Source organism: Podarcis filfolensis (assembly GCF_964270895.1).
Source record: "Podarcis filfolensis genome assembly, chromosome: 5".
Taxonomy (NCBI): Eukaryota; Metazoa; Chordata; class Lepidosauria; order Squamata; family Lacertidae; genus Podarcis; species Podarcis filfolensis.
Window position 1 is genome coordinate 76227651 of NC_139608.1, and position 14677 is coordinate 76242327.

Below are 14677 nucleotides of genomic sequence, written 5' to 3' on the forward strand. Positions count from 1 at the left end.
GTTTAGATTTTTACTTGAGAACTAGGCACAAGTATACATTTGTGCATTTCCTAACAGAGAATAACCACAGATGTCCATCATGTGTTCTTTTGCAAGACCACACATGATGACTGGTCATTCTTCTCCATATTACCAGTGTGTTCCCTACTTTGTGCTTAAAAGCTTCAGCGTGGGTTTTGTGTGTTTTAAACACAGTTTTTTTAAAAAAAAATCACAATCTTAACGTGTGCTGGACTGTGCAATTCTGTATGAGAAGGCATCAAGCCTGACGACAAGTTGTGTGTGTCTGTATTTTCACCTGTATGGCGCTGTCCTGCTATGTGTTGTATGTTAAGAAACTTTGATTTCCTCTGAAGTTCCCCTTCTAAACATGGGATTTAATAGAAGCTGGTGGAATAGGAAGAACAATCAAGAGGATTTGGCTGGTTCACTCATGCATGTGCTTTACACTACGTCTCACCACTTGTTTCCGCAACACTTGATGGCTTGCAGTTGACCGTGTTCCAGCATCCTGTTCTCACAGTGGCCAACCAGCTGCCTTTGGGGAACCCATAAGCAGGATCTGAGCCCAATAACACTCCACACACCCCCACCATTTCAGGCTACTCATGTTCAGATGCATCACTGCCTCCACTGTGGACTATTGTGTTGGAAGGAAGGTTTTGTGGTTTTGAATGTTCATTCTGCATTTTAGCTCTGAGATGGCTCATTCACACACGTAGGTCATCCATTCATGTTGCCGTTATCACCACAATTGATGTGCATGTATGAACCAGCCAATCTACAGGCAGAAGCTAACATGAAAACATCCAATGGCCTGATGTAAGGTTTTCTTGTTCAACTGTCACATAATATGATAGTAGGCTGCTTTTGAAGGCCAGTACAAATGTTTGGGTCTGTTGTGAAGTATAAGATACAAAGTTTTTGCATAGTGTTCTGTATAATATCTAATGGCTCATATGAATTCTGGTACAACAGTAATAATTCTAAAACTACATGAAGGGCTGTCAAAACAGCATTTTCACACTGTTTTATATATGTATGTTGATAACTTACTGATGATCCTGATAGCATCTTTCAAAGCTCAACAAGGTATAGAGTTTCAATTCTGTCCATGTGTGGGCACTTAGAATCCAGATAGAATCCACAAAACATCCGTGCCCTGCATCTCTAAAACTTTTGTTAAGAATGGCATGGTGTACATTTGACATAGAAATACTGGGTAAGAGAGAGGGATTGTCCTTTGTGTGAAACAGGGAAAGGAGAGTTGGTAAATAACTTACTTGATTCCCCCTGCAGCTTTTTTTGTTCACCTTCGCTGGAACACACTCCTGCAATTAATAAATGTTTCATACATAAAGTAATCATTTGATACAGCTAACTGGGATATATAGAAATGAAGTCAATGTATATGCTCATTCAGTTTATCCTTCATTCAGAGAGTGTTGTAATCTCTAGGAATGATATCTCAACACCTTTAAAACTCTTCAAGTCTCTTAAAACAAAACAAAAACCCAATTTTCCTCCCTTCTTCTCTTCCTCCTCCTCTCTATCTCTGTTCCCTCTCCTTTTTCTTCCAACTCCTCATTTTATTGTTTATTCCACCCCCCAATAGCCCTTCAAGACTAATCATTTTGGTTAAGTGCAACCAACTGCTCTAAACCACCTTAGTTTATCGTCATAGTTTGCCCTCATGATCATTAACTATGACTTGGTTTGCATAAGTTTACTATCATCTAATGCTGATCAAGGAAGCTGGGATTTGTGGTCCTATAACATTTGGAGGGTCACAGGTTTCCCATCCCTGGTCGATGTGTTTACACACAACTGATGCCCGTGATATTCTTCCACCCAATTGTCTGGCATATATACTTTTGTATTTTCCATACAAACCAATAAGATGGAATAGCAACTCCTGTTATTTTAGGGGGGTACCCATAACATCTGTGAAGTAGAATATAATGTGTGGCGCTTTAGAATAGTGGGGTTTTGGTGGGCAGAACAGCTTAGAGGGGAGTCAAACTCTGAAATATCTGTGAACAGGCAAAAATACACGCTAATGATTCAAACCAGAAAAGGTTGCATAAGATACATCAAGAGAGCTTTCAATGGGAAGATCAGTAATGGCAGACAAGGAAACCTGGCCATTGGCAAGGTTCTAGAGCTAGCAAACAGGCAGGATGAGAAAGTCAAGGGACCACTAATTGGATTTTTGTACCTTCAGAAAACCATGTTTCTGTCAAAGTTCAGGAGAACCTGCTCATATCTCCTCAGGCTCTCTCAGGGCTTAAACAATCATTAGAACACTGCAAAAGGAACTCTGTGGATCTGTTGTCATAAATCATGCTTATTAATGGCACTCCTGTAATCTAGATTGTGGGGAAGCGGTCAGATCCTGGCACAGGAGTATTTTTGCTGGTCACAAGCTGAACAAGGCCAGGTCCCGATGCCAGCACAAGGGCACCAGATCGTCGATGTTGGGGTTTGATGTGGTGCATCACAGCACTATGCAACCGGACTGTACGAACTGAATCAGGAAAATCACATGTTGAAGTTCTTGTTAGGCTACACCATTCAGACTGTGGGTGGAGAATCACATTTGAATGCTCACCCACCCCCGTGTAACAATAAAACTCCCTGCATATAGAAAATGAGCATGTCAGGAGATGGCTGAGATAGAACCCTTCATAGTGCCATAACAGGGTCACATATGCAATGAGTGCAGTTCCACAAAGGGAGACCACCATGTGCGAACTCTGCCTCTTGAAGGGTGTTTGCTAGTGGAGGGAGTCTGCATAGGCTGTAAAGTTCTGCTGAGGGCAAGGGGGCTTCCACTTTACATCACAGGGCTCATTCACACAATTCTCCATGTAATTATATTTGCATATTCATAACTATGTAGACTTAAGAAAGGTTTGTGTGAACTGTGAAATATACTCTGAGTCGAGAATGGATTTCATGTTCTTTATTCAGCTCATAGTGGTGAGGAGGAATGAATTTCCCCGCAAAATATCTGCTTTATATACATTATTTACACAATGGGCTGCACGTGATTGGCTAATTCCGGGATTCTCCTGTAGGCCAATCAACTTGTGGATTCACTTCCACCTGGAGCTGGATTGGGTGGCTCCTGCGGACCAATCATACTGCTGCATTGTTCTAAGACCAATCAGACTGCTGCATTCTGAATCCTATTGTTCTAGGACCAATCAGACTGCTGCATTTTGGATCCTATTCAACTCAGTACATAACAAACTGGTTGATACACGTATGAAGCAGTAACCAATTCGGTGAAAGCCCAAGTGGGGGAAAGGGTATTTAGGGAGATGCACTTGTTGTGTGGGGCCTATATCCACCTGGCAACACATGTATCTGTCTGTGGTTGTATCGGAGTTAGGAGCAGAGGTGAGGGAAGGAAGAGTTTTTGAATTTGCTCCAGCTCTAACCTATCTGTGCATATAGAAGTACCCGCCCCCCTTTGCACATGTTAGCTGCTTTCAACAGCTTGCTAAAGTTTTGTACTCCGTGTTTCCTCCCAAACAGGGGCGCCAACTATAGTGGGCAAAAGGGGCTTCAGCCCCCTCAATATTTTTGGACAGGGGGCCGAGCCCACCCACCCCCAATATTGAGGGGGGGCTGCCATCCCCCGCCTCCAATGGGCAAGTGCTGTCTCACCAGGTGGGGGGCGCCGAGGGCAATTTTCGCCCTCTGTGCTCCTTGCCACCGATGGGCTGGCCTGCTTTGTGGGGGCGAGACAGGTCACGTGACACCCGGCCCCCTCAATGTGGGGGGCAGCAAGTCAGTGCCCCTGCTCCCAAGAGCTTGTGTAGCCAGTCCTGCGAGGATGCAGAATTGGTGTTTCCCCAGAAAACCCTTTTGGTGATTCCTGTCCCCGATATCGTCTCTGTGTTTTTCCCAGCAAAGGTGGCTACTGATCCATCCCATGTGTACCGCCCAGTTCACACTAACCTTTTTTACCTCTCATGCTGAAATTCGGCTGTGCGACCCCGTCCAACGAGAACGCCGAATCATTTCGCCTCAGCTCTAACTGTGGCCGGAGCTTAACAAGCATCCTCAATACACGGCTGTGCTTTTTTAAAGTCGTGCTTCAAAATTACCTGACAGTAATTTTGCTCGCCTCTTTGTATGTGTGTATGTACCTTTCGGGCCCAAGCAAAACAGGTCTTGGCTTGGTTAAAAGAAAAAATAGCTTGCAGCTTTTAAAGACGCAACCTTGTTTTATCCCATTTAACTTTGATCAGTACCCCTGTTGAGCATGCGCCAGTGTCTACCAGCTGCGCCCCTTCTGCTGTGCCGCCTGCTTCAGCCAATCAGCCCTCTGCTGCCGCTCACAGTGCCGCTCATCAGATGACCCTGCCGTCAGCCGCGGCCACTTCCATGGTGCACGACTCCATCTCGTCTTCTTGCCAAAGGTAATACTTTGTGCCTGTTTGCTTCACCTGTTGGCTTAGATGTGTGTAACATGGCTGGGAAGAGAATGAGGGGAGGAGTGGGAGAAGAGAGGAAGAAAACGGAGGATACTGGGGGGAAGATAACTATTTACCAAATTATCTGTAAGATTTATGAAGTGCTTAAATCAAAGCGCATTCTGAGCAGAGTACGTAATAAAACTGTAGATGAAACACATTTTAAATCCACAAAACGGATTAAAAATATATACCCAGAACGATCATCAAAAAACACACAGATAAAATCAGTAAAACCAAAACAGGTAACTAAATTACCGTATTTTCCGCTCTATAAGACACACCAGACCATAAGATGCACCTAGTTTTTGGAGGAGGAAAACAAGAAAAAAAATATTCTGAATCCCAGAAGCCAGAACAGCAAGAGGGATTACTGTGCAGCGATCCCTCTTGCTGTTCTGGCTTCTGGGATAGCCATACAGCCTGCATTTGCTCCATAAGACGCACACACATTTCCCCTTACTTTTTAGGAGGGGGAAAGTGTGTCTTATAGAGCAAAAAATACAGTATATGTCTGTGTAGGACAGGCCTCGTTGGCTTGGAATAGACATTTCTGTGAGCAAGGAAAAAATTTTTGAAAGCAATTTAGATCCAGAGCAACAAAACAAATCAGAGGGGCTTGAAATTCTCTTTCTCCCCAAGTTCAACAGATGCTGTGGGAAAACACAGAGCTGTTGAAAATAAGTGGGCACTGACCCATTAAGTAACCAAGACAGGAGATTTTTGTAAAAGTGGAATATAGGTGGAATAAATCCATTTGGGGGTTTAAAAAAAAAATTGTAACTTCAGTGTTATCTGCTTCCAAGGCGGATAACTGAAATAACAGCAACTGGTGAGGTATGAGGGATAAATTGTATGACAGTTCCAGCAAGAAATTGTTAATTTAAAAGCAGCTGGTGCCTACGAGGACTGTGAATATGTATGTTTTTCCCTATACCCCTGGCAAAGGGATAGTGCTCAGGTAGTGTTCACAGCAAACCTAAGAGAGAAGGGCTTGCATGAAGAAGGTCTTAGGTTCATTCCACAAGTGGGGTTTGACATGTCCCCTGTCTGAAACCCTGGAGAGCTGCTGCCAGTCAGTGAAACACCATTCCACACACAGAACTTCCCTTCCGGCCTTCTCTTCCACCTGCTGTATCAAGCAGGACTTCTGCTGGGTCTGGCCACAAACAGGGGGAAACAATGTACACGCCAGGTGGGAGGTGCAGGAGAAGACCTGACCATGTTGCTTGGCCCACCCCACGTTCACCACAAGGACATTTTGAGTCTGGATGGAAAAGAAGCTGTCTCACGCCACACACCAAAGGCGATGTGAACTACTTTCTAATAAAGTTCTCCTGTCCTGTTGATCTCACCCCTGACATCTGGATCCTGCTCCCCTGCTGCACAGTAAGGGAACAGCCATGATGTGTCCTGAGCCATAAGACTTGGATTCACAGACTTGGATTTCCAGCTGTTTAGGACTACAGTTCCCATCATCCCTTGTCCTGCTAGCTAGGGATGATGGAAGTTGTAGTCCAAAAACAACTAGAGACCCAAGTTTGGGAAACACTGCATTCGAGTGTTTCGGAGAGCCAAATAATAGCGCTGTACCAGCTAGGGCCTTTCTCTAGTTGAATCATTCATAATCATAATCATAATTCATAATCATTCCAACCCCCAGTCTTGACCCCACATGTGCTCTTTTTTCCCTTGTAATGTCAGGTGTTCAGTCATAGTAACAAAGCAATACTTTTGTCTCCTGACATTTACTGAAAGTTGATACCTAACAGCAGTGGCTTTTTTTCTTGGGGTACGCAGGGGTACGCATACCCCTAAACATTTTGTGAATCTTTGCACTTTTGTCCATTTACTTTATTTGTTTTTCCCAATTTGAACTATAAAATGGTGATTTTCTTGAGTCAAAATGAGAGTGCCCCTAAACATTTTTTGGGGGGGAGCACTGTTTAACAGTCCTGAAACATAAAAATGAGAACACCCGTGTGGGCTAATAATCAATTGGCTTTAAATGCAAGGCTTTATTGGACTTCCTGAGATTGAGAGTACTAAATAGGTTTTGACTCAACATCAGTTAAACATACTCCTGTGGAAAGGGAATCATGAATTTAAGAGACTTTAATCTTTTTTTACAATATTGACATCCTTAACAAACCTTGTGCTTATTTTTTTTTACCTGGAAACCATGCACAGTCAGACTTGCCCAGTTCTCTCAGATTATTCCAAATTTCAAACCTATTTTCCATTGCATTAAAAAAACACACCAACTTTTGTCTTTTTTTTATTTAGCGTCAGTCACCATTCTTCTACTTCCATCACCTGCCAGTCCAAAAAGAGGTATCAAGTGCGCCTTTGTGCAGATGCTAATCAATTAGTGCGCTGCTTTCCGTTTGCCAGTTGATGGTTAGCAAAGCATTAATCTAAATAATTTTCTCCTTCTCAGCAGTGGTTTTCCTTTTCTCTGACAACTAATAGTTTCCAAACGTACATGCTGTCTAAAACTGCTGCAATCTGCCGCAGATGTAATCACAGTTGCTTTCAGTGTTGCTGAGCTGTTCTTTGAAACTGTCACCAGTATCTAAACTGTTCTCTTCAAAAAAAAAACCACAGTCCCTCATCAACGTTTTAACTTTCTCCAGCAGAAATGCCAACTGATACCTTCCTACAGCTGACCTAACTTTGCTAAAAAAACTTTTATATTAATGAAGCAGTGGGCTTCTCTCTCTCTCTCTCTCTCTCTCTCTCTCTCTTTCAGGAGCCACTTCGTCACTGCAAATTCTAATCCGCATTCCTATTTTGGCTGTATTGCTGGATGTTATCTTTTTTATTATATGAATTGTGATGCTGGGAGTTTTTGTCTTTGTATAACACCTTTTTTCTCCCTTTTTAATTTTCTTGAGGAAATGTACATTTCCTATATAAACAGTACAGTCGTACCTTGGAAGTCAAACGGAATCCATTTCGGAAGGCCATTTGACTTCCAAAACATTTGAAAACCAAAGCGCGGCTTCTGATTGGCTGCAGGAAGCCGTGGAAGCCCCGTCGGACGTTCGGCTTTGAAAAATAGTTCACAAACTGGAACAGTCACTTCCTATTAGGAACTAAGCTGTTTGACTTCCAAGGTACGACTGTACACTGTGACCTAATTTATTACACTAAAAAAATAAAAATAAAAATAAAAATTACACTATGTAATTAAGCAATATATGACACCCTTACAGCTAGACGGCTCTGAGGGTGGTTTTTTTAAAAAAAATGAGCCTATTTACCTGTGTAGAGGTTGGGTTGTGTAACAAACTGCCCTTTTGACCCCTGTCTGTACAACTAAATGGCCCTGGCAGTGACTACAGAAGCTGCCTACCTTTCTTTCATACTAAGTGCAATATCTTGTTAGTTGTTGATCTGAAGTCTGTCAGGCACTGCTTCCAATCCATTTGCCACCCCACGCCCCACCCCCCAGTGCAAAAAGAGAGGATAGCCTCGAGGTCTCTTGGTCAGAAACATCCTTTACTTCCACTCTGAAAGGGAGCCTGCCAATGTCTTCAATCTGAGCAAAATGCAACTGCAGCAGGATGTAGCCTGACATTCCCTGACCAAACTGCTGGAGTGGGGTACAGCCTAAATGGCCTCGGCCCAGTATACCCGAAGGAGCATCTCCACCCCCATCATTCAGTCCGGACACTGAAGTCCAGCACCGAGGGCCTTCTGGCGGTTCCCTCACTGCAAGATTATACAGGGAACCAGGCAGAGGGCCTTCTCAGTAGTGGCATCCGCCCTGTGGAACGCCCTCCCATTTAGATGTCAAGGAAATAAACAACTATCTGACATTTAGAAGACATCTGAAGGCAGCCCTGTATAGGGAAGTTTGTAATGTTTGATACTTTGTCGCGCTTTTAATATTCTGTTAGGAGCCTCCCAGAGCAGCTGGGGAAACCCAGCCAGATAGGTATGGTATTAATAATAACAACAACAACACGACATCAGGAAGGAGATGGCTACTCTAGATCTTCCTTGGTGGCTTCACTGTTCCCACTGAAATGAGTTCAGTTGAAATGGCTCCCCCCACTCCGCTTTAAGAAACTCTACTGTAACTACTTTAAATCACCATCTCCCATGTGCACCATACGTGAACCGGCAAGAACAGTCACAAGGCAAGCTCAGTTGGCAGAGCATGAGACTCTCAATGTCAGGGTCATGGGTTTGAGCCCCACATTGGGCAAAAGATTCCTGCATTGCCGGGGGTTGGACTAGATGACCATGTGGCTCCCTTCCAACTCTACTATTCTATGAAATACACCCCACCTTTACCCATCTTCCTTGGAATCTGAAGCAATGAACCATTTTCCCTTTTGAAATCTCACCTTTTTCTATGGGGCTAGCCCTATTTAGCACCCCTAAGAGTTCTCCAATGTAATGTTTTGCAGATGTACTAAGAGCAACTCAATGCCTCTCCTTTATTAAATATGTTTTCAACCCAGTCTTTTAAAACACCAGCATTAGAATTACATGCTGGCTGTACTGAGTTTTAAGGTAACAATCTCTCCATCCTTGCCTCTGGAACTTTCTGGTAGGCTCTCACAACGTTCTATGGAGGCCACCATTCAACAGATGCTTCATCGGTCTTAATCCTGTGGTATATATGCATGAATTGCTCACAGCTTTGCTTTGGTTTTAGAGGCCCAGGCCAATCTTATACATCAGCTCCAGCTTCCCACAGCCCTGCTCCTTACCCAGGCTACAGTGAAGCCCCGGCTCCTGCCTCAAAGCCCAGAGTCGTCACCACTGCCAGCATCAGGCCTTCGGTCTATCAGCCAGGTAAGGAGACTTCAAACTGCTAACACAAGGGGCTGCCTTTTGCTACATCAGATACTACAGAGCAGTGTTTCCCAAACTTGGGACTCCAGCTGTTTTTGGACTACAACTCCCATCATCCCTAGCTAGCAGGACCAGTGGTCAGGGATGATGGGAATTGTAGTCTAAAACCAACTAGAGACCCAAGTTTGAGAAACACTGGTAGAGAGCTTGCTTAGAAGGCATTATCAACATAGTGAGTCAGGTACTTGACTGGTCCACAACTCACATTTTCTGTGATTTTTGTTTACTATGTCTATCTGCTGCCTTTCTACCGATGCAGCCAAGGTCATTTATAGTTTAAAATAATGGCAGATAAGCATGGTATAAAAGTGGGGGGGGGGAGGAATGAGGAAAATAAGAACATTCAGTACGAATTCATACAACATGTTTCAAAACTGGGGAAATGACCAGGTTTTACTGAGGCAGATAGTTCTGGGAAGGAGGGAGCCAAATGGCAATTGGTATGAGGCAAGCCAGTGGAATGGGCCTTGTTTTTGGCTCTCCTTTGGAAGCAGACAGGTGAAATTGTGTGGGGTTTTTTCTTATGTATTTTGCATTCCCATTTTCAGTGCTATTTTTCTAGAAAAAGAGGTGCCAGAACTCTTTTTGGATGAAGGGTGGTATACAGATGTAATACATTATTATTATTATTATTATTATTATTATTATTATTATTATTATTATTATTATTATTTTATCAGGAGCTCAGAAAGAACAGCCAGGGGATGATGCTCTTGCCTTGCCTTGCCCTGTTGACAGGGTTGGGAGGAGTTTCTTCACATCCTGGGTGTCTTGCCCATATCCCTCTAGTCCAGCCTTTCTCAACCTTGGGTCCCCAGATGTTGTTGGACTACAACTCCCATCATTCCTAGCCGGCATGACCAGTGGTCAGGGATTATGGGAGTTGTAGTTCAAGAACATCTGGGGACCCAAGGTTGAGAAAGGCTGCCAGTCCTTCACTCCCCCCCCTCCCATTTTTGTGCCTACAGGACATCCGTTCCACTAATAGAGACAGCCAGCGTGTTGGACTGTGGGGAGACCCAGGTTCAAATCCCACTCCACCACAATGCAAACTGCGCAAACATGGGCCAGTCACGTTCTAGTAGTATATGGTTACCAGATTTTTTTCAATGAATCCGGGGACACTTTTTAAAAAAAAAACTGAGTAGCAACAGGGAGTCAGTAGTGTTGGATGGTGAGGCAAAAGACCCTGGGCCCAAGCACACATGCATATTGTATAAAGGTGCAAAGCCCTTCTTTCGCACCCTGTGAAACATAAATGCGCAGAGTTTTTTTACAAACTGGGCAACAGTGCGCCGCCTGCCCGTGACTCCTGAGCCATCCCCGATTTCCTTCCCCCTTTGTTTTCACAGATCAGGGGAGTCACGGGCAGGTGGCTGTTGCCCAGGAGAGGCCAGCCTGGTAGTGCAGTTGGCTCTGGCTGGCTTCAGGAGCTGCTTGCTGCCGTAGTGCAGGGAAAAAGGCGGGCGCCACGGCAGCAGGCAGCTCCTGAAGCCAGCCAGAGCCAACTGCGCTACCAGGCTGGCTCTGGGCTGCTAAGGCTGCCACTGCCACGTTTCCCAGGGACAGATTTGCAAATCCAGGGACTGGATCCAGGAACCGGGGACGTCTGGTAACCCTATAGTAGTATAACCTACCTCACATGGTCATGGTGAGGATAAAATGGGGAAGGGGAGAACTGTGAAGGCCACCTTGAGCTCCTTGAAAGGAAGAGGGGGGACGTGAAAATAACATAAAAATAGCAGCTTTACAGGCAACAGCTGAAAATCTGCCTTGAAATATAAATGCTCTTATGCTTCACTTCAAATGATTGCTGTGGCTCCTTGGTGGTATCGTGTTGCCAGTAAGAATTCTTACATAGCTTAGCAATCGTTTGATGTCCTTTGGTTTACTTTAAAATAAAACAAGACACCCTCAGCATGCTTTTGGGAACCTAATCACTTTTTCAGAAATCTGTCGCAGGATTGCAGGTTGCCGTTTCCGAATCCAGTCACAAGGTGGCAGGATGCACTAGTTCTTTTTCTAGTTTTGTCAGAACGCTGAGCAATCTACAGACTGACTGCTATTTCAACTCCCAGGCAGTAGGACTGGAGCAGATTCAGATGTCAGGAGTGGGCCTGACATGCTGTCAGAAAGAGGTGACAGTCCCTTTCAGCCCTTTCCCCGGAGGTGGGTCGCTGTCAGGAAAGACAAGCAACTCCACTGTATTGCAAGCAGCTTCTTGGAAGAATTTGAGAAGCTACTTGCAATACAGTATGAGAAGCTGCCAGGAAAAGGAAGGGAGGATCCCATAAGCCTTTGCACTTGTCTGAACGGGCTCCGATTGCAGATGTGCAGGCGGCCTCATTCTGTGGGAAGCTATGCGTATTTCTGACCAGGCTGAAATGGATACTTAAAACAAAAATAACTCTGGAGTCATTTTGAAATGAGCTTGTGACCCCCCTCCCCCTTATTGTCTGTCTTGTTAATAGCATACACTCCAACATTTCTGAAGAAGAAATTGGGACACACACACCCCGACTTCTCCTTTGCCACCGCACCGCTCGCATCCTTGCACCCCCCCAAAATCCACTGCCAAAGCTTACCCACCCACTGCCTTGCCAACTCAAGTGTGTGCATGCCCTGCCACTGCACAGCACCCCACACTGCCGCACACCCGCCACTGTGGCCACAAACACATGAGGAGGGCGACAGCGGCGTACTTCTGGAAGTGGCACTCTATTTCAGGAAGCAGCGGCCCTCCTTGTGCGTGTGCACTGGCCAGCAGCGGCAAGGTGTGGAGCCAAAGCACACGTCTTTTGGTTCCGCACTCTTTTGGTCCGCCTTGGCTGAAATGGCAGGACACTCTGGGATTGAATCAGAAGCGAGGGTGGCTTCTGTAATTCCAGGATGTACCCGTAAAAATGGGACAGTTGGAGGGCCTGTAACAAGAGAGTTAGAATTTTAGTGTTTCAGCAGTTACATTTAACTTACTGTGTTTTTATTGTTGTTAATATGCCGTGCTTTAACCTGCCTTAGGGTTGTGAATCAAAAGAGGGTGCGCTAGAAACTGAAATAATAATAATAATAATAATAATAATAATAATAATAGTAATAGGATAGATGAACCTCACTTAAGGCCCTAGGTGGGGATCATATTTTAAAGTGTTCTGTTACCTATTTATTTTCAAAACCTCATTGAAAGCAGAAAGCTAGGACAGTCAGGATCATGTTGGGCTACAACCTTTCTCGCTTACTTGCTAGCTTTTTACTTATAGGGTATTTTTCCTTACAAAGGGGAGCATTAAAAATGGCATTCCCACACCTGCAGACCTAATGTAATCCGTTCCAGCCGTCCTATCACATGTATAAACCAAACTGACTTTTCTGAATGGGGGGAAATTTTGACATGAGGGCACTTGAAATTAAGCAGCTCTGCACCAACACCACTTCTCGTGGCCAGTCTGAGACGCTGCCGTTACGTGCGAGAGGACAGTACCATCCAAGTCCCCCCATGTCTGAACTGCTTTGAAGTGAGAGAATTTGAAAGTAAATTAGATATGTAAAGAAAGAAAAGAAAAACCACCCGCCCTGTTTTGCAGTTCTCAGCAAACTTACCTGGGAGTGGATAAAAGAAAAGAAAAATATTTAAGCCAAAAAATCCACTTACCTGGGAGTAAGTCCTACTGAACACAGTTGGCTTACTTCTGACTAAACTTGCTGAGGGGTTGCAATGTATAATCAGAATGTAGGAGATCCTTTTTCAAGGATAGATGATAGATGATAGACAGATATAGATAGATGATAGATAGATGATAGATAGATAGATAGATAGATAGATAGATAGATAGATATAGATGCAGCTAAAGTGGAATGGGTCTAACTAAAGGAAGCTTTGCTATGCAAGAGCACTTCATACAGGAATGTGTTCCTTACAGGTCCTTGTGTAGCAAAGTTTAGGCTGCTGGGCCTTGGAATGCTCAGAGAACAAAGGCATTTGTCATAGTCAATAGCAACACTATTCTCCAAGTTAAAACATTAACCAGAAACCAGGAGCTTCTGCACGGAATCTGGCAGTCTGCTCCACAATGTGATGGTTTGTCAAGGCTGAGGCAGTGGTGGCAGTCAGAGGTGAACCAATGAATACAAAAAAGCACACATGAGCAAGGAAGAGCTCGTAGCGCAGGCAAGAGGCCAGCTGACCCAGGAAGCCTTTCATAACACTTCTGGTTTAATGTCCAGCCTGAGTGGGTGGGGCTAGTTCAGAGTTTGAAAATACGCCACATAAAATGCATTAGTTGGGGTTGCCATATTTTGAACAGCAAAAAAAGAGGAACCATTTGGAGCCTTCTACTTTTAACTGTTGATCACTATGACGACTCTCATTTTACATACCCATGAAAACTTCCAGGACGTGTCCTCAAAAAAGAGGACAGGTGGCAACCCTTTTCTTAGGATGTGGATAGGTGTGATGAGACCATCTCTTCTCCCCCTCGCATAGTTACTCAGATGACCAAAGTTTGTCAAGGCTAGGCCTGAAGGTTGGGCTCTTTCTCCCGCACTAGGAGTGCCATTTAGATAGTCCCACCCCTCACCCCATTTAAAATACATTCCTTTTTAAAAACACTTTAAATATATTTGTGTGCACGTTCTCATACCCTCCAACATTTCTCTGATGAAAATAGGGACGTTCTCTTCCATAATAATAATAATAATAATAATAATAATAATAATAATTTTTTATTTATTTATATCCTGCCCATCCGGCTGGGTTGCCCCGGCCACTCTGGGAGGCTTCCAACATATATAAAAACATAATAAAACATTAAACATTTTTTTAAAAAACCTTCCCTTGACTTGGGGGTCACATAACTCCATACCCTCCAACATATCTCCAGTGAAAACAGGGTCCTCCTAAGGAAAAGCGGGACATTCCAGGATCAAATCAGAAACCAAGATGGCTTCTGTAAATCCAGGACTGTCCCTGGAAATAGGTGCGCTTGGAGGGTCTGCATTTTACTTTCAAAGTACATTCTTTCCCTCAGAGAATTCTGGGCTCCATAGTTTGTTTAAGTGTTGCTAGGAAATGTAATTGTGAAAAGTAAACTCCAATGCCGAGAATCTAAGGGAAATAATGTGTTTCAAATGAGCTCTAAAGGCATAGCATGTACACAGGCCAAGGGAGAACCTTCACACACACACACACACATTGCATGCACGTAGAGCTGTTTTCACAGGATCCAGAACCCTGATTTTCTTTTTCAGGGTTTGTGGCTGTGGAAAGGGAACCCTTTGTGTGCACACCTCTGAAATGAACACACTTGGGTGGAGAGCAGGGG

At 44.2% G+C, this 14677-nt stretch overlaps 1 protein-coding gene across 47 annotated transcripts in view; it reads left to right on the top strand.

The window, feature by feature from the left end:
- LDB3 (LIM domain binding 3) overlaps nucleotides 1-14677 on the top strand; it is a 144834-nt gene that overhangs the window by 114465 nt on the left and 15692 nt on the right. For 18 of the 47 annotated variants that reach the window (XR_014548297.1, XM_083614672.1, XM_083614665.1 and 15 more), the window contains 3 exons: nucleotides 4263-4433; nucleotides 6774-6821; nucleotides 9160-9299. Coding sequence is in view for 46 of the 47 variants with exons in the window: in XM_083614672.1 (XP_083470798.1) it covers nucleotides 4263-4433; nucleotides 6774-6821; nucleotides 9160-9299 (359 nt within the window). In the remaining variant the exon portion in view is untranslated. The remainder of the gene's footprint in view (nucleotides 1-4262; nucleotides 4434-6773; nucleotides 6822-9159; nucleotides 9300-14677) is intronic. The other 29 variants (XM_083614668.1, XM_083614679.1, XM_083614696.1 and 26 more) reach the window with 3 other exon arrangements.